General features: G+C 36.2%; 1 protein-coding gene across 4 annotated transcripts; it reads left to right on the top strand.

Moving 5' to 3' along the window:
• Positions 1 to 257: 257 nt before the first annotated feature.
• Positions 258 to 22552, top strand: LOC103706510 (kinesin-like protein KIN-4A). Of its 4 annotated transcripts, none has more exons than XM_039128195.1 (26): positions 258 to 912; positions 2646 to 2729; positions 3563 to 3709; positions 3823 to 3972; positions 5954 to 6207; positions 7545 to 7732; positions 7818 to 7942; positions 9367 to 9403; positions 9874 to 9965; positions 10084 to 10197; positions 10473 to 10586; positions 10780 to 10873; positions 11044 to 11162; positions 13903 to 14001; positions 14082 to 14195; positions 14282 to 14398; positions 14512 to 14592; positions 16866 to 16937; positions 18384 to 18477; positions 18559 to 18590; positions 18681 to 18778; positions 18878 to 18973; positions 19182 to 19403; positions 20056 to 20218; positions 21489 to 21620; positions 21693 to 22552. In XM_039128195.1, exons 1-26 carry the CDS (start codon positions 790 to 792, stop codon positions 21894 to 21896), a joined length of 3165 nt encoding a protein of 1054 aa, XP_038984123.1. In that variant the 5' UTR covers positions 258 to 789; the 3' UTR covers positions 21897 to 22552. The 4 variants fall into 4 exon arrangements, with proteins under 4 accessions (XP_038984123.1, XP_038984122.1, XP_008788855.2 ...); XM_039128194.1 differs by having other exon boundaries at positions 259 to 912; positions 21465 to 21620; XM_039128196.1 differs by having other exon boundaries at positions 716 to 912; positions 1597 to 2729; positions 21465 to 21620.
• Positions 22553 to 23213: the final 661 nt, after the last annotated feature.

Here is a 23213-nt window from a genome sequence, read left to right as displayed (position 1 = left end):
TGACTATTAAAAAATCTAGCCGATATGGTCACGGTAAGCAAAGCTTCTTGGTGCCATCTTAGTACAGTAAAACATGATTAGAATAACACTGTAAATCGTCAACTGGGGATTTAATAAGTAACTTCGGACCCAAGAGAACCTAAAACCAGGGAGTAAATTAAAGAAGTGAAGCCTTGGACCAAAACCCGGGACCCAAAACCTTGCCCACACCCAGATACAAAGCACGACGTCACCAGTTGGTGGTGAGAATGGCAAAAAAACAAGGGAGATATAGATAGCAGGGACAGCAGTAAACAGGAAGAGTACCACGTAGTTTCCCCTACGCTACCTTCCTGAACTCCCACCACCACCTCCATCGTCACCACTCCAAAACCTCCAACTTTCCTGGTACCATTGAAGTCTCCCCCTGGTCCTCCCACCCACCACCATCACCACCACCTCCTCCACCTTAGTTTTCTCTTGGGGGAGCTTGCAGTGAAGTCCAAGAAAGAATGATGGAGGTTGTTGCCTCCACCTGACTACGTTTCTCTCTCACAGACACATTTTCTTCTTTCCTTCCATCCTTTTCTTCTCCAACAAACCATCCCATCCCATCCCACCCCATACAATCCCCCATTTGTCCCACTCATCTCTCGTTCCTTCGATTTGCGTCTACCCTCTTAGATATCTGGAGCTACTTGGAAACGAGCGACGAGTCTTCTTCAGTATAACAAAGCTTGCTGTTTCTTGAAATATATAGACAGAGGTTTATGGTTCTGAGAGGGTAGTTCTTTCCGGTTCTTGGTAAAGATGACGATGGAGAATGGGGAGGATTGCTGCGTCAAGGTGGCGGTCCACGTCAGGCCGCTCATCGGGGACGAGCGGCTGCAGGGCTGCAACGATTGCGTCACCGTCGTCCCCGGGAAGCCCCAGGTATGTTCTTTTTTTGCCCCCTTTTCTCGGTGCTTTTTTATTTTTTTGGTTCATCTACCAGTTTCAGATCGCATTCACTTTGTTTGAAAGAGGTTTTCTTGACAAAAAAAAGAAATCTTTTTCATTGCCTTTGCTATGAATTAATGGCTCTTTTTGTGTGAATTGGACTGTAGATCTGTAACGAGAGTTGGTAAATTAGTGGCAATCTAACTTTTTGAAAAAAGTTATAATAATGGTGGATAGGTGAATGTAGGATTGTTGAGAAAATAGATTTATTTTTTCCTTTGGTCAATAGATTTATCCCTGGCGTCTCATTTGGCGTGAGTTGGCTGCTATGCAATCGAGTGGGAATTCCCACTGGAATTGCCTGCTTTTAGATTTTTTTTTTTTGGCGGGGGGGAGCGGGAGGGTTTTTGGAGAAGCGATTTGGTTACTTCTGTGTTTTTGTGTTTTTCCGCCTCTGTGCTCTGCATTATAAAAATCTGTGCTAATTTTCCTTTCTGACCTCTTTTTTGCGAAGTAAGGTGAAAATTTGATTTCATATAGATGGTCATCATTATTCAAAGATTCTGTCAAATTCGCCGAGTTTCATGTATTATAACCTGGTTTGTCATCTCATTCAAAACATTTTTTCTCTTCTGCATTCCTGATAACCTATTTAAGTTGTGCATTTCCTGGCGACAGGTGCAAGATTCTCATCCCTATGGTTGTTCAGGTTCTTCTGGTGATTATGAATGTCTTAAAAGTGAACGTCAGTAGTTTAACAGCTTTATAAATTGCGAATGATGATTGAAGAAATTTCAACAACTTCTTTTTTCTTTTTTTATTTTTGAGGGAAAGAAATTTCAACATCATTTCCATCATTATTCACAAGTCACAATCTTCTACTCCAGTGTGCTAATCTCTTCTTCCTATCATTATTCTCTTAGCCTTCATTTCTATGCTTAAGTAATTTTTGATACTCCTTATGTGCAAAAAGAGAAGCAAGGAAGATAGATTATACAATTTGTATCCTAGTGGCGTTGTCTCTTATAGATCATGTTTAGGCATTAGGAAAATGCCAAATAAATTAGAAGATATTAATGATGATAAGGTACATAAGATTTGTTCTGAAATCTTCCAACAAAATAATATAAATTAAAGGAAAAATAGCCATTAATATTAGGCCTCTCCAAATTTGTTGCCCTACATACACCAATATATAAAAGTAGTAGAACTACAGTTTATGAGTTATCTCACAAGGGTTTCGTGTAGGACTCTTTCAGATATATTTCATCAAAATAAGCTTTACAAACTTTCCGAATCTAACAGACCTTAAATAAATGACATAAACAATAAAATTTACTTAAGAAACTCTGCTCACTCATTGAACATTTTCTCTACACATGTCAGAAGATCAAGCTTACATTTATGTGGCATGTGTCCAAGATTCTGCTCCTCCGTCAATGCAAAATTAATATAGAGAGTTCAAAGTTTCAGAGGTCAATTTCATGTCATGTACTCTTTTGCATGTGAATCTATTTAAGGCTGTATCTACGGGCTAGAATTTGAAAAAGATCATCATTTTTTTAAAAGGAAAATCCCTCCCTTTCCAACGCCTGTTGTCATTTCTGATCGATACTTTGTTCTGCTTAAAGAGACTGATTTCTACTGGTGGTCTACTGATCATGGCCAATGAATTTAGAAATCTTGTTAGTCACAAACCTAACAAAATTGTGTCTATGTCACTGGAGATGCAAAAATACTTGGTGGCATGGTTCTACCTCAACTTCATGTACAACTGGGGACAAGACCGTAACTTCATCAGGGATGTCCAGGTAAGCAGACTATAATTTTTAGCCTTATTCATGCCGAGTCGAATGATTTCACTTCATTTTCTGTAGCTGCTTTCTGTTTATATTCCAGTAATTTCTTGAGTTAAAGTTGCCATACGTCAACCATCCTTTGAAACCCGATACTACCTTTTTCTAAGCTAAAATGCTTAACCTTCTGTATCAGTTTGAGGCACACCGGAATTAAGTTTTCCCAAAAATGAATCTCAAGGGAGATGTTTGCGCATCTAACTTTCCTTGGTCTGGTTTATACACATGAACATAATGGATCAGAAGATTCATGTGCGAAAGGAAGGCAGGGGGGGTGGGGGCGGCAGATGTGGAATATTTGATTTACGAATAGTTGTAAGAAGTGAGGGAACTGGTTCATTGTATTTATTTTCCCTTTTCTGTTTGACTGATTTTAAATTACTCCTTTGATTCATCGTGAGATTGAACTAAATAGCTGTGTCATTCCAGTCCAACTGGTTCAAACAGGTGGTATTTTCGGGTCTTGAGATATCTTAGGTCAACTTTGCTGCATAGTTTTTAGTCGTCTCATAGCATGATTGTGATACTGTTGCAACATTGAAATTGCGTGTCAAGAGTAGGATGATGAAGTTATGCAGTTAACACTCTGTTACCTTCTGCAAGTATTGTAATTTTAAAACTTGACAGTTCCCTGATGGTTTACTGCCTTTTTTTCCTGATAAAAAAGTTTCAAATGTCTTGTGTTATTTTATGATGGAATGCTCCCACTGTGATCAATTATTCTACTAGAACTTGTCAGATATTGAAATCATTATTAATAGATTTCATCAAAAACTCCTGATGTGCAGGTGCAAATTGGAACTCATTCTTTTACTTTCGATCATGTATATGGTAGTACAGGTTCTCCATCATCTGCCATTTTTGAAGAATGCATTGGCCCACTTGTTGATGGTTTGTTCCAAGGATACAACGCCACTGTTCTTGCATATGGACAGGTCAAGTAGTGCAATGTCTTGTGCTCCCTAGCAGCTTATTCAATATGAATTGTAATGTATCTGCAGCATGTAGCCGATGTCTTGAAACATCTGAATTTTATAATGTGCCACAGACGGGATCAGGGAAAACATACACCATGGGAACTGCATGTAGGGATGGTTCTCAAACTGGACTTATCCCTCAAGTTGTGAATGCATTGTTCAGCAAAATCGAGACCTTGAAACATCAAGCAGAATTCCAGTTGCGTGTCTCATTCATTGAGGTATAAGGAATGATCACCTCTCCTACTCTTGTTTTGTATGTGCTGTTTTTCAGGTCTTGAATGAGCTAAAAACTGAAATGTACCCTCGCATGTCTATCTTAAAATGATTGTACCATGCTCACAATATTGAGTGTACAACAACTTTTACATTAATTCTCTGAGCTTTTGAGGTGAACAGGTTTGTCTTTTCTCTTGTCGTTAATCATATTTCATATTATTTACCATTCTGGACAACATCTTGTTGTTCTTTGAATATCTTAAGGGCACAAGTTTCTAGCTCCATATATCTGGCCGCTCACAAAAGGCTTAATCATACTTTACCTTTCATTTCCTTTTTCCTTTTTCCTTTTCTTTTAGTGTGGTTGAAAAATTCACACAGAAATGAGTACCTGGACTCAGCTCCAAGGATTAACTGCCAATTATGCTGATTGGCATGTACTTTGCCAGGCCTGGATGGCACATGGCATGGCTGTCTTCCAATGCAGGTATACCAGCTCATGACATGCTTGCCAACTACTGGTGCAATTACACATGCCAATGCCAGGTCAGCATAGAAGTAGAATACAACACTTAAAACTTTGCTCTAATCACAACTATAAAAACAATATTTCTGGCAAAAACAATGATTTGATTATTCCAGGCCACCTGTTTTGATAATTTCTTGGTGTAGCATGGAAACATAAAGAACAGGATGCAAAAATATTTATTAGGGCGAATTAAATATTTGCATTTCGGATGTAAGATTATGGACCAACACTGTCTGAATTATAGTTTCCCAAGGTTCAACACAAATGTATAAGTCATGCTAACTTTTACTTTTTTTCACTTTAAAGATTGCCCACCAGATCACTGCTCATTTCACTGGATCAATGCGGAAATTAGTGATTGGCTAAGTGGTAGGCGGGGCCTGACTAACACCGTTGAACCCGCCATTTACAACATCAATCTCCAACTACCACATCAGCCTAGTGAACTGAACGGTGATCTAACAGTTGATAGGATGCAGTACTCTATTTTTATGATGTGCTGTAGTCTGGAGGGCATTATCATGATAATATATACATCCTTCGTGCTTCAAGTTAGTTGGATTATTTGTGGATCTAGTTAGGCAGAATAAGGATTGGATGTTTCACATGCAGTAATCTCATGAGCAATCATGCCTTTTCTTTGGGTTTATTAGGCTGGAAGGTTCCATTTGACAATTCAATATCTACTGGGGCTTTGTGTGAGCTCCTTTGTAAACTTCACCTGTATGATGTGCAAATTGAAAGAGAAAGACTTCATTTCCATCTACAAAAGTAGTTGCTGATAATGAAGTTTGGGTTTGTTCATGCTTTGCTTCTCCTTTATTATGGCTAATGCAGGCTGCTGGAACAGTTAAAGTGAACCATTTGCTTCACGAGTCTAGAACATCCACATTGAGATTATTGTCGAAGAAAATTTGTATTGTGTCATTGGGATGGTAAAAGAATCCCATGAATGCTTGCTTAAGCAATTAATAACATATGATATGCTTCTGGGAGTGGTTGCCAATGATTTTTGCAGCCTCTCTTGCTACCGAGGATGCTTTGAGACAAAGTCACTTTGTTGCATACATATGGCCTTATCCCCTTTTATATGTTTATTCATTCATTATATATGCATTCACCACATATAGTATAGAAATAGATTGTGTCTATGGCATCACTGAACCCCTGATGTTTAGCACCGATGACACATTCCAAACCTGGCTTCATACTGCAAAAGCTTATCTCTTACATACTGGCACCCGAGTTTCATGTTCCTGTGTTGGTCTCTGATAGCATTATTATCAATGCCCTTTAGTCTATCATTTACATAACGAAACATTGCATGCAAATTTCTATTTTCATTTTTTCTCATTGAAAACAATTTGATAAATATAAGCCTTTGACAATATTTACTGCATAGACATATTACCTTCTCATACCAAGAATGTTAACTAAAACTTTTGATTGTGAAGATTTTAAAAGAAGAAGTGAGAGACTTGTTGGATCCTGCATTTGTCAGCAAAGTGGAGGCTGGCAATGGACATGTGGTGAAGGTAACAGTACCTGGGAAACCTCCAGTACAAATCCGTGAGGCATCAAATGGGGTCATAACACTTGCTGGAACCACTGAAATTGATGTTAGTTCCCAAAAGGAAATGGCTTCTTGTCTAGAGCAAGGTTCACTAAATCGTGCAACTGGAAGCACAAACATGAATAACCAGTCAAGGTTAACACTATACCTGATTTCATATTATGCTGTACATATATATCTTGGTGACTAATATTCATGCACATTTTTCAGATTTGGAGTGTACTTTCGTGCCTTTTTTTGTTGCTTCTGACTCGTTGTGATCAAGCATCTTCTGTTGCTGTCATATACTTTCAAGATTGAGTTTAGTTAAATTTATCTCTTCAGTCATCCTCCAAACCATTCATGATATGTTCTTAAAAGTATGAGCATTAAATTCACATATAAAAGAAATTTAAAACCACCATTTAAGTGGACCTTTTCCTAGATGCTTCACTTATTTTTTGGAGAGCACCATTCACCACCCTTGCATTTTGATATGCTCTTTGCTTAGTTCAGAGTATTCATATGAAATTCCACATTTACTCCTAACACTTGGTGAGCCTTCTTTAAATAAATTGCACAAGTAACAGATCACGTCTTTGTTCAACAACTTGCAGAGATATCCTTTCCATCATCATCTTTCCATAGGACCATGTCATCCTCACACTCAATGCATATATAGTGATTTGTTTTTTATATTTCCTGACTCCTATGATATGCTAAATGGTAGATCCCTTAATCATCAAGCGGATCCATGTCACAGTGTAAATTGTCATATGCCATAAACTTAGACTTACATATTAGCTTTCTGTGTCTCGTTAGTTCTTTGAATTCTTAAAAATTACCCCTTCTCAAGAGTGGCCTTTTTTTCCCACCTACTTGATCTTGCCTTTAGATGCTAAAAGCATATATGCCATTTCCTTGCATTTGAACTAAATACATTTGCATTTCAAGAACTAAATCTGACTAATGGATTATATCATATAATCCATTTATAAGTTGAAATTTAATCATAATTAATACAATAACTTTTAATTATAAATGGTTGTGAATCTGAAGCTAGTGTTCCTTTCTTCGTACGTGGTCTATTATCAAATTTTTATGGTGCACACAAGTGAAAAAGAGGAGGGCGAGCCTTGGCGCAATGGTAGGGTTGCTCTACTGTGGCTTTGTTGTCCCTTTTTATACACAAGTGGAAAGGAAACAATGGTAAAGGCACGGTAAAAGATGTTGGTATCTAAATTACTTGATAGTAGAAAATGGTTAAAAAATACAGAATATAATCTGAAGATAGTTAACTTGGTTTGGTATTATGAAATGTAATTTAATTTCATCTGCATCTGTATGGAAATGTGTTCTTCACGTAAGTCAACAAGATTAAATTTCCTTGTTGGCAAAACTGTTAAATAGATTTTTTTTTTTCATGTTTTATGGTTCTGCTCCACTTCATACTGTTTTTAATGTTCTTATTTTTGATTTCTATACTGTGATAGTCGTTCCCATGCCATCTTCACTATCACATTGGAGCAGATGCGCAAACTTGATCCAATTATTACTGCTGATGGTGTCCCAATTGAGGATGTGACTGAAGATTTTCTATGTGCAAAGTTCCATCTAGTAGATCTTGCTGGATCAGAGCGTGCTAAACGAACAGGTTCCGATGGCCTTCGATTCAAGGAAGGTAGTTTATTTGCTCCTTTATTTATCTAAACCATGGCTTGAACTCAAGAAAAATTCTATTAAGACCATCTGTTTGCTTGTTGTAGGGGTTCATATCAACAGGGGTCTTCTGGCTCTTGGAAATGTCATAAGCGCTCTTGGGGATGAGAAAAAGCGGAAAGAAGGAGCCCATGTTCCTTACCGTGACAGCAAACTTACTCGACTCTTGCAGGTTGGATCATATTCTATTTAACTTGTAGATATGATGTGTGTGACCTAATTTATTTAATAGGATAATAACAAATGTATGTTTGGTCCAACACATGGATAATTATCAGGATTTTGAAACTCATTTCCTATAGTTTGAGACAACTTGGAGTTTGAAAATGAAATGATTGCGGAGGGGTGTGAGTTTGTCAAGGGACAATACAATTGTATCAACAAAATATGAAGTTTAGTAAGTCTCTCTGCATCCACATCACAAAGAAGCAACCTTGGCAATAATGGTCACGGTTACATTGCTGAGTTATCAGACTTTTTTGAAGTAATGGTAGGGAATACTTTTCATTATACTAATTGTAATGCAATTTTCAAGATGTCCGGGCATATATCCGGGCATGCCATGAATCATGGCACAGGGTGCTTGACTTCCCCCAGCCTTAAAAACTAAAAAAATATGGTGGAGGATTGTACAAAATGGATAACTGGATAGTATAGTTTATTTTTCGTGAATCCGCTTAAACATCTCTGTGGACTCCAGCCAAGAAACTGGTTACCTTTTTCCCTTCCTGGTCACAGAGAACAAGGAATTGTTGATCTAAATCTTATGAGGGAGAGATTGCAAAAGGAAGATGGGTTATTGTTTCATAATCCATGAAAATAAGATGAAGGTTGGCGAGGGGGAGAAAGCAGATGACTCCAGGGAGTTGACTATGACAAAATTAAGTTAAAAATTGCTGTCCAAATCTGAACTCAAAACTTTTATTCTCTTTTTCAACTTTGAACCTTTAATCTAAATAAAAAATTCTTAACAGGCTCCGGCATCTCTTCGGTGATTACAACTCCAAGCATCATCCTTACGAATTTAAAAATCAAAATCAGCAATTTTTGGACTTCCGATGGTCCAACACAAAATGATTTCTCCTGATTCAGTTTGCAACCATTACCTTCTGCTTGACTGGATGGTATAATTATTGCACACAGCCTGATTGAGTGGTGCCTTTTTCATAGAAGCAGGACTCTTTTGTAGCTCTTAATGATAACACATCAAATTTTCAGGTCACATTTTCTTCATGGATTTGATCTCGGCTGCACCCTGATTGGTTGTTACTGTCTTATTTACCCTACATCAGTTTGTTCCCAGACCAAGTATACAACATATAGCATGGGTGTATTTTCTAGGTGGTTAAAATTGGAATACTTAGTCTAACAGGATGAGTAGGATGAATATAGAAATATCCGTAAAAAGCGAAGAAAAGAAAAAGGAAAAAAAAGAAAAAGAAAAAGCAAAAGAGAAAAAGAAAACAAAAAAAAAATAAAGAAAGAAAAGAATGACCTCATCCTTCTAATGTTGAAGTTTCTTTTGATAATTAGAATACCCAAGTAAAAAAAAAAACGTATTTCTTCTGTCTAATTATTTATGTACATTTTTTGCAGGACTCACTTGGTGGAAACAGCAGGACTGTCATGATAGGTAACCCATTTTGCCACCAAAAGTCCTTCATGTTATCTCTATTGCCTTTGACTGTGCCAATAAAATGCATGCAAAATTACGGCTCCTGAATTTATGATGCCTTATCGTATGCATCTTATGATTTGGAAAAGGCAAGTTTAATAGCATGTATTCATGTTGTTTTGATTGATAATTTGAATTGTTCTATTGATGTCTAATTAATGATAATGTGATTCATTCTCTCTTTGCCAAATAGCCAAACAGAACCCTAGTTTCAACCGTATCCTTTTTTTTTTCATCTGCTCTTTATTGGTAAAGAATGGCTGCTACTATTAATTAAAGATGTTAATCAGCCGTTTCTTGTTATATTGTAAGTATATGTATGTATGATGCTGAATGAACAGCATTGCTAAAAAGACTATGCTATAAAGTTTTTCTCTTTGACTTCCTTCAAACATACTCTCTAACTATGTTATCCCATTTTTTTCCAGCTTGCATCAGCCCAGCAGATATTAATGCAGAGGAAACCCTTAACACACTGAAATATGCTAATCGTGCTCGCAATATTCAAAATAAGCCCATTGTGAGTCTACAAAGGACAATATATTAGCGAAGCAATTACTACCTTCTATGCAGAAATGAATGCTCTTGTTTCTTACTGGTGGAAGTGCATATTTGCTTATATAAGTTTTCCTTTCCAGGTTAACAGAAATCCAATATCTAATGAAATGCAAAGGATGCGTCAGCAGATTGAATATTTGCAGGCAGAGCTACTTTGTGCTCGTGGGGGAGGAGCTGCATCTGATGAGATTCAGGTAAGAAATCTTTTTCCACAGCAGTATGACTCTGCGAATTGGGCCCAGATTCCTGGTCAGAGCAGTTTTAGGCAAGAGAGGGTCCTATTGTGGAACCTAGAAGACCACCAGTTGGAGAGCAGAGTATCTATTTTGTAGGACGCAGACCAAGCTCATGCAACCAGTGAAGCAACCACATATATGCACATACATGCATATGTGTTGATGTACATATATATGCATATTCTGAGAATTCTTTTGTAGGCATTAACATTTTAGTGTATTTATATATGTAGGCTCTAAAGGAAAGAATTTCTTGGCTGGAATCTACCAATGAAGATCTTTGTGGGGAACTCTATGAGTATCACAATCATTCTGCTCACACTGAACATTGTGGGACAGATGTTCATGTACACTACTCGACACTTTCTGTTGCTTTAGTTTCTTTCCAATCTGAGTTTCTCAAAATTTGACTTCTTTATTTTATTTAATTTGTCCATTTTCAGTTAGGTTAATGGCTCTTCTATGTATATTTGTAATATTGAGGAGCTTCATTAATTGGATAAATGCTTTATTAGTGTTGCTTTATGCTTACTCTTTCAGAAAGGTGGAAATTGTTTTGTGAAAGCAGAAGGGCTTAAAAGGAGCCTGCAGAGTACAGACTCATTTGATTACCAAATGGCTGAAACCCTAAGAGGCAATTTTTCTGGACAAACTTGACATGCTATCACTTCTGTTGTGTTTGGTTTTCTAAGTTTGCATTCCGTTAGAGATAAACGAAGTTCAGTATGAGTGCGCATTCTTGTTGTTTTGCTGCGAATTAATAATCTTTGGTTCATAACTTGGGATGCAAATTTCTGCTATCAGAAGGTGATAATTCCAAGGAAATTGATGAAGTAGCAGCAAAAGAATGGGAACATACAATATTGCAAGACACTATGGGCAAGGAACTGAATGAGTTAAATAGGCGATTGGAGCAGAAAGAGGTGATCTAAAAATTTCAGCAAACATCTTTATGATTTCTGCTATTTTTTATTAAAAATCTTTGCTGAGCATGAACTAGTTAAAATCATGTATGACTTAATGTTTCAAGTAAGATTCTTGTTAATGGATACATTTTTCTGCATAGGTTTTCAAAATATGAATATGAATGCCATGTTCTTGTTTGGATGTGAATTTCAGTTAGGCAAATGCTGTGATAATGTACATGTTGATTATTTCATGAATAAATTTCCACAAATTGTGTGAAACATTCAGCATTTCAAGTCCCATCAGTCTTGTGCATAACATTTCATTCCCAATGTGAAAATTTGTTTGAAAAATTCAAGTTGTCTGTTCTAATAAAATTTTATTTTTGTTTATCTAGGGTGTACAGCCAAATAAATCAGCACTTACTGAAGATATTATATTTTGAAACAACATGATAAAAAAAATACTGTCACCAAGAATCTTTAAGATTGTTTCATAAAGTTTACACTTTACACCATCTTCAGACATGACACTAATTATAGAATTGCAATATCTACGTAACATAATGATTTGTGCTCATATATGCACTATTATTTTTGCTCTGTTTGCTTATATGCTGATGTATTGTAAGTACAATTTTTTTTTCTTTTAAATTTCTATTTTTTATGTTAACAATTATGATAATCTGAGGTAACATTGTGTGATGCTTTATTTATGGTGGACATATGCTCTTATACAAATGGACAAAGTACAAAGAATTAATGGTGGATATTCAAATGGTGATAATCTAACAGATGGTATTTTGAAGTTGCACATCTGAGAGTTGCAATCAGGCCCTAGCCTAAAGATATATTTAAATAAGCCAACGCAAGAATTTGAGTTTTAAATGGCTTCTATATGGTTATTTGGGTGCTAAATGACTGCCTTGCACTTCCAAACATAAATTTTCTGGCTTGAAATAGTCTCCAATATACATTATACTGAGCAAAGTTGTAGAAACCTCGGAACAATATTACTAGAAACCTGCAGGCAATATTACCCAACGTTCGCTATCTCGATACCGAGCTCCATGCCGGTACCATCCTATTATAGTGTTGGTATGTGGTATGGTACGAGACGGCAAGCCGTACCGATTGTCGGTACAGTATGAGACACCACACCAGTTCGGCACCCGTATAGTATGGTATGGTACTGATCAATATGGCAAACCTTGGATATGTAATGCATTGATACAATGAAGCTAATTGTCAGGTCCCATGATGGACATATTTTGCAAACACATTTTGTAGATTGGAGCTGACATGATGTTTGGATAAAAATGCCACAGTTGCGTATGCTAATTGAACAGAAGTTTTCCTTACATTAAATGCCATGCCAATTGAAACAACATAATAGTATATGACATATGACCACTTTCTCTTTCTGATATATATTTTGATTTCGGATGTTTATATCTGCTCACTGAAGATGAAGCCTTTCCTTTCTATATTGGCCAGCCATTTTTCAAGTGAAAATGTCACATTCACTTATTATACCTTTCAGTAAGAGATGTGAACTAGGAAGTACCCCAGTTGTCACACTCTTCCAATTGGAGGATGCCCTGCTTTTGAAACTTGGGAGGCGAACTCCAAGTATTTGGACCTAGATTACTTTTAACTGGATGAGTTGTCCCTCACTTCCCCACTCTTTTTCAAAAAACAGAGAGAGAGAGAGAGAGAGAGAGAGAGAGAGAGAGAGAGAGAGAGAGAGAGAGAGAGAGAGTAAAGGATATCGATTTTGCAATAGCATATTAACATGTGGTTATAGAAAGGCAACAACATGCATTCGGAAGTCTTGAGCACTCTTTGTTTAATTTCTGTTTCTGAAAAGAACAAGATCTGGATCATCTTCCAATTTGTTACTGGTCATAGGCTTTTCCTTCTCTATTCAAATGTACGTGCGATCAAGCTTGAGGTAACATAGATGGTTCCTAGGCTGATACTTTGTGCTGGTGCAGGAGGACTGATGAAGAGTTCTGTTGGACAGATGATACCAAGTTTCTATATGAGGATTAAGTGGACAGATCTGCATTGCTAAATAAAAGAAATTCTCAAATTGTTAAATTTCTCACTAAAACTTGGATGTGCGAGAAATTTGTGAGGTATCAGATTTCAAGTTACTTTTTGTGGAGACATAAGGAGTAAAACCCTACAGAGCTCATCCTGCTTTTCTGGGTCTAAATGATCTTATGAAGTAATAGGTGATCCATAGATGGTTGTATATCTAGGGTTGCTAATGAGCATAACAGAATTATGGACTTTCAGGCTAATTTAAACTAGCTGGGAATAGACATGAAGTTTTTTATGCTATAAATTATAAATCCCTGTACAACTTGAACATTACAATAGAGAGGGCAACAAGATCCTGTATACTTAGGGAAGTAATATCTCTATCTGCAGTCTGAGATGGAAGTCTTATGTACTATACCTTGGTTTTCCCCATCAATTAAAGAAAAAAACACAGAAATAACTCTTAAACCTGAAGACGCTTCAATTATCCATGAGATCTATTTACAATCTTGTCCTGTGTCCTATATAATTTCCATTAGTTTCAATTTTTATCCTCTGCTTCGCTAGCAAAGAAATTTTACCCATATCATAGATCTAAATATATTCAACTTCTGACGACCTGTAGTCTGAGAAATTCAGTTAAATGAATTATTAATATTTTAGCTCATTTTCTTTTTTCTCAGTATTAATATTTTGTCTCATTCTGCAGTCTGAGATGAGAATGTTTGGAGGGTTTGGCACTCTTGCTCTTAAGCAGCATTTTGAGAAGAAACTGATGGAACTTGAAGAGGAGAAAAGGATAGTGCAGGTTGATTAGTATCCAGATTTGAGCCAATTGCTTTTCTTGCTTTTCCTGTTATGTCTAAACTAGGGCGGATTAATTTTCAGCAAGAGAGGGATAGATTGTTGGCTGAAGTGGAAAGCCTTGCTGCCTCCTCAGATGGGCGAGCACACAAGTTGCCAGATGTCCACCTACAGAAGTTAAAGTCCCTCGAAGCACAGGTGAAAATAGCGGGCATTGTATTGCTGAAATGTTGCAACACCCTCTTACACACTAAAAGATCCTCAGAGTTATCTTTCCTTTTCAGATTATGGATCTTAAGAAGAAACAAGAAAACCAAGTTCAGCTTCTAAAGCAAAAGCAAAGGAGTGATGAAGCAGCAAAGAAGCTTCAAGATGAAATTCAATTTATTAAGGCACAAAAGGTTGTTGCTTCAACCATTGATTTTATGTCATTATCATTCTCATCCATATTATTACAACTTCTATTGACATTTTTTATTTTTTACCCGTTGCTCATTGTTTTTAATACTTTCAGGTTCAATTGCAACACAAGATAAAACAAGAGGTAGAACAGTTTCGCCAGTGGAAGGCTTCTCGTGAAAAGGAGCTTCTGCAGGTTCTTCATTTCTATCATTAGTTATAATTTTTGGATTATGTACAGCATCATGAAGCATTTCATCAGTCATTAGTATTGAAATACGAGCAAATAGAACGTGCATAATAATTTTTTTCACATGTTGATGTGTGATTCTGACTTGAAGCTACTTAATAACCTCATCTGGAACTACCATCCTGTACCAAGATATAATTTTTTTTTTCTGGGGAAGGAACCGGAGAATGTTATTCTATTGATTGAACATTGTCAATTTTTTGGCAAATTGATGTTTCAAATCTACCGAGGAACAAACAAATGATTTATATTATTTTATCATGCAAAACTTTTGTCATATCTGTTGTACTTATAGTCTGTTTGTTGTTGGTTGGAAAAAATATGCTATATGCTGTAATACATTATCATACGTTTTTTTGCATGTTCATGATTATTGACATCACCATGATGCCATCTACTTATAAATAATTGAGGAAAAAACAATTTAAATTATTTTATCATGCAAAACTTTTGTCGTATCTGTCGTATAGTCTGTTTGTTGTTGTTTGGAAAAAATATGCTATATGCTTTAATACATTATCATACATTTTTTTGCATGTTCATGATTATTGACATCACCATGATGCCATCTGCTTATGAATAATTGAAGTTGCATAGATCATATTATCATTGTTGACATTCTATTTACGGTGTGCTGTTATAATATCCATTTTCAAGTGTGTAACAAAGTGATTTGATTTGTAGTTCTTTTTCCACTTCATCATTTATACTATCATTACCAACCCTTTTTATATTTCCAATATAGCTGCAAGTTGTTGGGTTGATTTTCCGGTCCTGCCACTTTTTAATTAAATTTGATGAAAATGGAATGAGCCCACAAGTTTGCTACAGATGGATGAGTTATTGTCTATTATAAGTTGATGGCACGAAAACTAATGCTTAAAATTTTTCCTATTCATCTATATGAGAAACATCTTCATTTATATGTGAAGAACCTCAGTTGCACTCTTTTTCTTTGCCATGAAAGTTTCAGTCATCAGGAGATTTTACTTGTTTACTGCTCCTTCAGCTAATTAGACTCCTAAATCTCGTACTGGGCATGGTGTTATGATTAGAAGGTACAAATTTGCTATGGCACCGGAGCATTATTTTTTATTGTTTTGTGTTGTTGGTCATTTAGAGCACCACTCAATTGGCTGGCCAGTTTATGTTGTCACCTTTGATCCATTTATAGCATAATGTTTCTTTTAGGTTACCACAGACATGCTTTACTGATATTCCTTTTTGCAGAGAAGTGATAATAAAACTGAAGCTCAAGTGGGGAAAAAAGAATCTAATCTTGCATTTGGCATTGTTGCTAATTTTCTACATTTTTTTATTTTTATTTTTGGTATTTTGAGAACACAAACATGCTAGGTAGTTATAGATATTTTCCATTTTTTTAGGTAGAAAACAATAATTACCATAAAAGAATAAAAGAATAGAACACAATAAAATAACTTGTCTGGTCATCGTGATGGCAGTAAGGGATTTTGTAGCACTGCTGTGGTGATGCCATGGCTGCAACAATGGTGGAAATGGTGATCATGATGGTAGTAGCATTGACCATGGTGGCTGTTTTCATTAGTGGTGGGCGGTTGTGGCAAATGGTGTGGTAATGGCAAGTAGTGCAAGCTGAATGGTGGTGAGACTGGTGGTGGGAATTGTGAACATTGTAGCAGACTAGTAGTTGCTGTGGTGGTATGGGTGGTGGAGGTAGAGGTGGTGAGCAGTGGTGGAGTGACAGTTGTGGTGGTAATGGAGGTTGTTGTAAGGGTTGGGGGGCGAGCAACTTGATGTTCTGTTTTTGTTTTCATTCTAAAATCAAAAAAATTTACTCAGAAATTTTAGAAACTTTTTTTTTTTTAAAGGACATTACAATGAGCAGTTCTCGCCTTGGTTTCCATTTTTCTTTTTTAAAAACAGAAAACAAGAGACCTACCAAATACAGGCCTAAGTTATGTAGTTCTTCTATTGATTATCTTTGTTAGCATTTTTTGTTTTTGCTGAACTGTATCCTATTGTTATAATTACATCATTGAGTTGACAATTTGAATTTTATTCTTGAAGTCATTTCAGAAGCATAACATGTGGCATCCCATCTTTGTCTTGAACTTCTACTGTTCTTTTGTTATGAAAACTAGTAACTTTAACACTCTTGCTTATTGTTTATTTTCTAAGAAATTTCAGATTTCTTAGGATTTTGTGGAAGTTTGATTTTGATACTTTTCATAATACAGTTAAGGAAAGAGGGGAGGAGAAATGAGTATGAAAGACATAAACTTCAGGCACTGAATCAACGACAGAAAATGGTATATATAAGTTTCGCTCTTAAAAATATCTTGTAATCTCATTATTTTGCTGAAAGCACTTGAATTAATGAAAAATATTATCTAAGTTCACTTGATGCCTTCCGAACATCAGTTGCATAAATTTTATTTACATTTGATTCTCTTAATTTGTTCCTATTCTAGGAGATGATCCAGCAGCTGATAGGTTTGATATATTCCTTCAAAGCCTGTGTTCATTTACTAATGGATGTGGAGATTGTATTTTAATTGGATTATGGTTTCTGCTAGATGCTCTTGAATATCATATACAACGATCTTCACTCATATATTATTTTCACTTTTTTCATAAGCAGTACAACACTGCATTAGCATGACGAAAACATGTGAACTGAAAAGCCTTAGTTTTTAACTTTTCATTCTAAAACTTGTCATTCTTTTTAGAGTTAACAAGGCCATACAGAAGATTAAGATTTCTTCTAACCAATCTAATATATACATAAGAGAAAAAAATATTTGATGATAATGTTGATGATGAGGATGATAAGAATAATAAAATACATTGAAGGGGTTCAGCCCATCCTGTGGACTGCCTCCAACTGGGCTGGGCCAAGCGCAAGCGTCTTCAATATTTGCCACCATGAGGATTTGAGCCTGTAATTTCATCCAGAAACACAAGCTCCAACTAGCTCATCCATGCGCTATGCGAACCTTATATTTTTTTTTATACAGCACTGACATAGTGTATAAGAGAATAAATGCACCATCCCTGTCAGCTCATTGGTCGGGTGACTCACATGTGTTGTAAACTTGTAATATTCCTGATTGCCTTATTGTTCTACATGATTGTATAGCTTAGTAAATGTTTTTTTTGCCTGTGATAGCAATTGATTGACAGTTGACCCTTATCCTTGAGAAAGTTAATGACTGGTCACTTTTGACAACTTAGGCAGCTTAGTGTCATGTTTTCTGTCTGACTAGTTTTATAGCTGACATTATAGCAGAAAGGAAGGAATGGGAATACTGATTATGCAAGTATGATAAGAATTTAGACAAGTAAAATACAAGACATACGAAGTTATTGTTATTACATAATTAATTTTGAGAGACTAATGCAACTTGCTTCATGAGGTGCAGTGGGGGACAAATGGATCTTGCAATGGTGCTGATGGGTTGTAGATTAGTAAGATAACAATAACAGTATATGATTCACCTGCAAATATTCCTAAAATATTAGAATAACACAAGTCAAAACTATGACTTGACTTCCACACTTAAGGGTGTAGACTTGTAGGCTGTACTTGTGTGCATGTGGTGTGTGTGCATGATGCACATCTGTGATCTGTGACTGTCTGCGCAATAAAAGTGGAGTAAGGTGAATTCTATGTCATGAGCCTCTCCTGACCTTTTAACAACAATTTATTTTGCATTTTGAATTGAAGTTAACCATGTCTAGAGTCCATTCTACAGGTTCTTCAAAGGAAGACAGAAGAGGCTGCTATGGCTACCAAGAAGTTGAAAGAGTTGCTAGAAGCACGCAAATCCTCAGCTCGTGACAACTCTGGTATTTCTCAATGTAAAGAAAACTGAATACACTCAAGCCTGTGGCTGCATGCAATTCTAACATTGTTCTTTCTTTTTCCAGTCAATGCAAATGGTAATTCTCCAGGCAATCAGGTGCTGAACAGATGCTTGTTTATATTTAAGATGTCTAATGTTCAGTAGAAGGAATAATTATTATATATCAACTGTAACCTTTAAATTCAGATAAATGAGAAGTCCTTGCTACGCTGGTTAGATCATGAGCTTGAAGTCATGGTGCATGTGCATGAAGTTCGTGCTGAATATGAGAAACAAAGTCAAGTGTATGTGTTTTTTTTTTCCCTTTCTTTCCAATCTTACCGCTGGCCTTTTTTTTTAGAGCATTTATGGCTGTCCTGATAAAATTTGTACTTTTCCATTAGACGAGCTGCACTGGCAGAAGAGCTTGCCTTTTTGAAACAGGAGGAGACATTCTATGGGGGGGTAAGTCCCCCAAGAGGAAGGAATGGAAATTCTCGGTAAATAACATTATAAAACTTAAGGTCCAACATTTTCCATTTTTTTTGATACTGTTGGCTCATATATTTGAATTTAGATTTTAACATTGAGTAATCTGAGACAGAATCTTATGCAAATCATGTTAGCCATTGAAGAAACTAGTGTTTCAAGTTAGTATACCCATGGTTAAATTGCTCTCTTTTATTTGGTGTTCTTCTTCTTGTCCAGGACATCAAATATGTTCTCTAATGCAAAGTTAGCAAGAATAGCATCACTTGAGAACATGGTGAGCATTTCATCAAATACTCTTGTAGCAATGGCTTCGCAACTTTCTGAGGCAGAGGAAAGTGAACGTGCATTTACTGGACGAGGAAGATGGAATCTGTTGCGATCGATGGGAGATGCAAAGAGCTTACTGCATTATGTGTTTAATGTTGCGGCAGATGCAAGGTTCAGCTTCGTATTTTAAACCAGTCATGTTGAGAATTTCTAGTCGTCCTTTTGGTTTCTTAATCGATATAATTTGATTGTTTGCTGGTTTTGTGCTCAGTTGTATCTGCGAAGACTTAATTTGGTTGGCTCATCTGAAATATCAACAAAATTAATCAGAATTTTCAGAAATTCTAGGGAAACAAGGAAACATGGGATACAAAAATATTAACCTATTGTCTGTATTTTCTCCATGTTAGGTAAATGCTGTTTTATAATAATCTTAACTTGAGAACAGGGATTATTGGAGTAATGCTTTTGAAAATTGTGGTCTGGTAAGTTTGACTTACTAAGTGAAAAACTAATATTAGAAATTTGTCATCACAGAGCCACCATATCTACAGTACGCACATGCGGAAAGGTGAATATAAATTTTGGGATAATATAAAAGTTTTCTACAGTTAAATTAGCAAAATAAAGAATCCCCTATCCTCATCATGCCAATTTGGTTGTTTTAAAATCCTTCTCATTTATATCTTATGTATGTTGATGTAATCAATCTTTTTTCTTTTTTTGCAATATTTGATGCTCATCCATAAATTCCCTTTTCTTTGTTGACTCCTTCCTCATTATCTTATCCATCTGTGATATACTGATTTTTCTTTGGTAACAGGTGCCAGTTGAGGGAGAAGGAAATTGAGATCAAGGAATTGAAAGAGCAGCTGAATGAGCTCATTGGTATCCTCCGCCAGAGCGAAGCACGGAGAAAGGAAATGGAGAAGCAGCAAAAGTTGAGAGAGCAAGCTGTTGCAATTGCATTAGCTACATCATCTTTGGTGAGCTTATATTCATAATATTTATTATTACATACTTATTAGTCAATGCAGAATTAAGGTCTCATCTCTTACTGCAACCATGAATTTTAAACTTGTACAGCTTAATATCTTCAGTCAAATATAAATTGGAATCTGAAACTTCGATTGAGAGCTTGAAACCTGAAAATGAGGAGGAGACATAGTATGGTTACAGCTAAACAAAAATTCAAACCTAGATTTCTGTAAGCTTGGTTTTATGACTGTGTATCATGTTTCTGTAACCTGGAAATCATAAGCTTTGCCTAATTCTAAGAAAATTTTAAGTGTCTTAACTTAGTGCAATATGTTGGTAGCACTTTGCTTTATCTGTTTATCATATTCATTTTGAAAGTTAATGGAAAACTATTGTGATTCAACTAATTACTAAGGTTTTTCTATGAGAAAATAGCCATGTAAGCATAAATTGTTGCAAGAAACTATTTGAGCTAAAATAGAAAGACCATGTGCCTTTCCTGCTTCCAGATCCACTCCAGGAATCTTACGTGTTAAGTTTGCTTTGTGTACCTGATGCTAAATTATGGTGTAAACTAACCGTTAATGTGGAAGAATTTAAAAGGCTATTAAACCCCTTCTTTTTGAGGAAAAGGCAACTAGACATTTTTATTTTATTTTTTATGTTTTTGTTAATCAAAAGTATTGGGTGTTCATGAAGCATCAAGGACTGCTGAGTTTAGAACATTTTCTCAATATAAATTTATGCTTAAGTCATCACATATAGTAACTCTGAAAGTGCTCTGTCTAAATGAAGAGTAATAAATTTTGATTTACCACTGCAAAAGATTTTTGCAATAATATTGCAACTTTCCTGAATCTGCATTTCTTGGTGACTTGTGTTCTTTCTTTTTCCTTCTCATCTTATCGCCTTTCTAATTTTTATTGTGATATCATCTTTCCTATTCAAATAGAATTTTGGACGTAAAGATTAAAGGAAAAGAAAAAGGATCTATCTTTGTCCATGGTTGGAGACCTTTCTGAAAAATGCCTATTATCTGGGCGACAAAAAATCGAAGGTGTGATAATCTGGCAATAGAGAGTACAATATTGAGTGCCTGGAGGGAAGACTCATTATCGGACTGAGGGATTTTTGCCCTTTCTTGTTAGTATAAAAATATATGTAGTGCTTATGACATGTCTCTTGGACTCAAATCAAGAGATCCTGGATATGAGCTTTGATTATTCTCCTCGATTTTGATATGATAATTTTCAGGGGAACTCAAATGGTTCGTTGAAGCATTGTGCTGATGAATCCAACACTCCATTATCTCCGGTTGCACTTCCCGCACAGAAGCAACTCAAATACACTGCTGGCATTGCTAATAGCCCTAACAAAGGGACTGCAACATTCAACAACGAGCCGCTAAAGGTTCGATTCCTTCTCTTACTACGATAATTGTAGTTTTTCTTTCAGATTGGTTAAGAAGTTCTTTGACTGCAGATGGTCCCAATTGGGCAATTATCAATGGAAAAGAAAATGGCAGTAGTAGGAAAAGCAGGAAAGCTTTGGAGATGGAAAAGGAGCCATCATCAGTGGCTATTACAATTCAAGTGGAAATGGCAGAAACCATGGAAATTGTCTGAATGGATCCGGCATAGTGATGAAACAATAATGAGAGCTAGGCCTAGACCTCAGCTTCGTTGAGACTTGATGTGATGTGACAGCGTCGTTCTTTGTCACATGTCAGTTCTCGATCCACTCTGCTAACTAATTTTACAGGGTAATAATACAGCTGGATGCAAGTAAGGTTGGACAGAATCCCCTTCTTCAAACTCTTAGTGAAGCAATCAACTTGTACATGTTCATAGGATTTTGCTTTAGATGTAAATTCTGACCATATGTATGAATATATCCATACAAACAAGCAAATACTCAGCCACATGCTTATGTTTCAGTCTCCATCGATGATTAGATGCCAAAAAGACCATTTGGAATGGAAAGATTTTTGCTGGTCAGTGAGAAAAGTGAAACTGTGTTCACTTGCTTGGTGTTTTAGCTTGAATGCATTGGAAGCATCTTGTAAGGTGATTTTGATGCTGCTGCCTTCCTCAAAGAATTGTTGGGCTGAGCTGAAGGTACTGATGGATATAGAAATTCGCGAATGGAGGTGATGTTATTGTTTATTTTTCCCCAATTATTGTATTACTAAATCAAAGAAATTTGAATACATGTTTTGACCCTTCTGGCTTGTTTTGAGTTCTTTGTAATTCTTGTCCAGTCTTCTGAGTGTGGGAAGTAATTTTTGTGATCTGTGTATTAGCTACAGTTATTGATTGTCCACACGAAAGGTTTTGGCCCCAGCCATCTCTTTTAGTTGTTTTTAACAAAAGAAAGTACGACCAATATTATTCTTCATTTCGTTGTTTTTTTTTTTAGGATGGCCCTTGATTCACCTTCTCTCTATAAGACATGTCTTTTAATGTGTTTGCTGAGCATAACACACTGCAGCTCTGATTCGTTCCATATAATAAAACCTCAGTTTATAGAGACCCAGCACCTGCAATATATTTTAATCATGATTATTAGTTCAGAGTTTGTCAGTGTTAGATTGATGATTGATGTCAAGCTGAAAAGTTTCGATGATGAAACTCACAGACAGCATTTTGGAAGTCTGGTACTCCTAACTGGGAAACTGAAACCAAACGAAAGAATGTTAAATAATCTCATAACAGCTGAATTATGCTGTAAAATCTTTAATTATACCTATGTGGCATGGATACTTTTATTCAGCTTGAAGTCCCAGGACTCAGGAGTAAGACCCAGCCTAAGAAAAGAACTCCCAGTAAGACATGGGATTTCCCCTATTCCCTCTGTCAGGACGAAGACAAGCATCGCTTGGAAAGGTTGATTTGGCGAGGCAACCAGATATTTTTGCATGATGTTTGAAACCCAGACTTTGTCATGCTGAGTTATGTCTCCAATATTAAATTTAGAGTTAACCCCACCTAAGCAAAAATTCTT

This window comes from Phoenix dactylifera, chromosome 7, assembly GCF_009389715.1.
Source record: "Phoenix dactylifera cultivar Barhee BC4 chromosome 7, palm_55x_up_171113_PBpolish2nd_filt_p, whole genome shotgun sequence".
NCBI lineage: Eukaryota > Viridiplantae > Streptophyta > Magnoliopsida > Arecales > Arecaceae > Phoenix > Phoenix dactylifera.
Note: the sequence above shows the minus strand (reverse complement) of the source record. Positions and strands in the feature narration are given on the sequence as shown.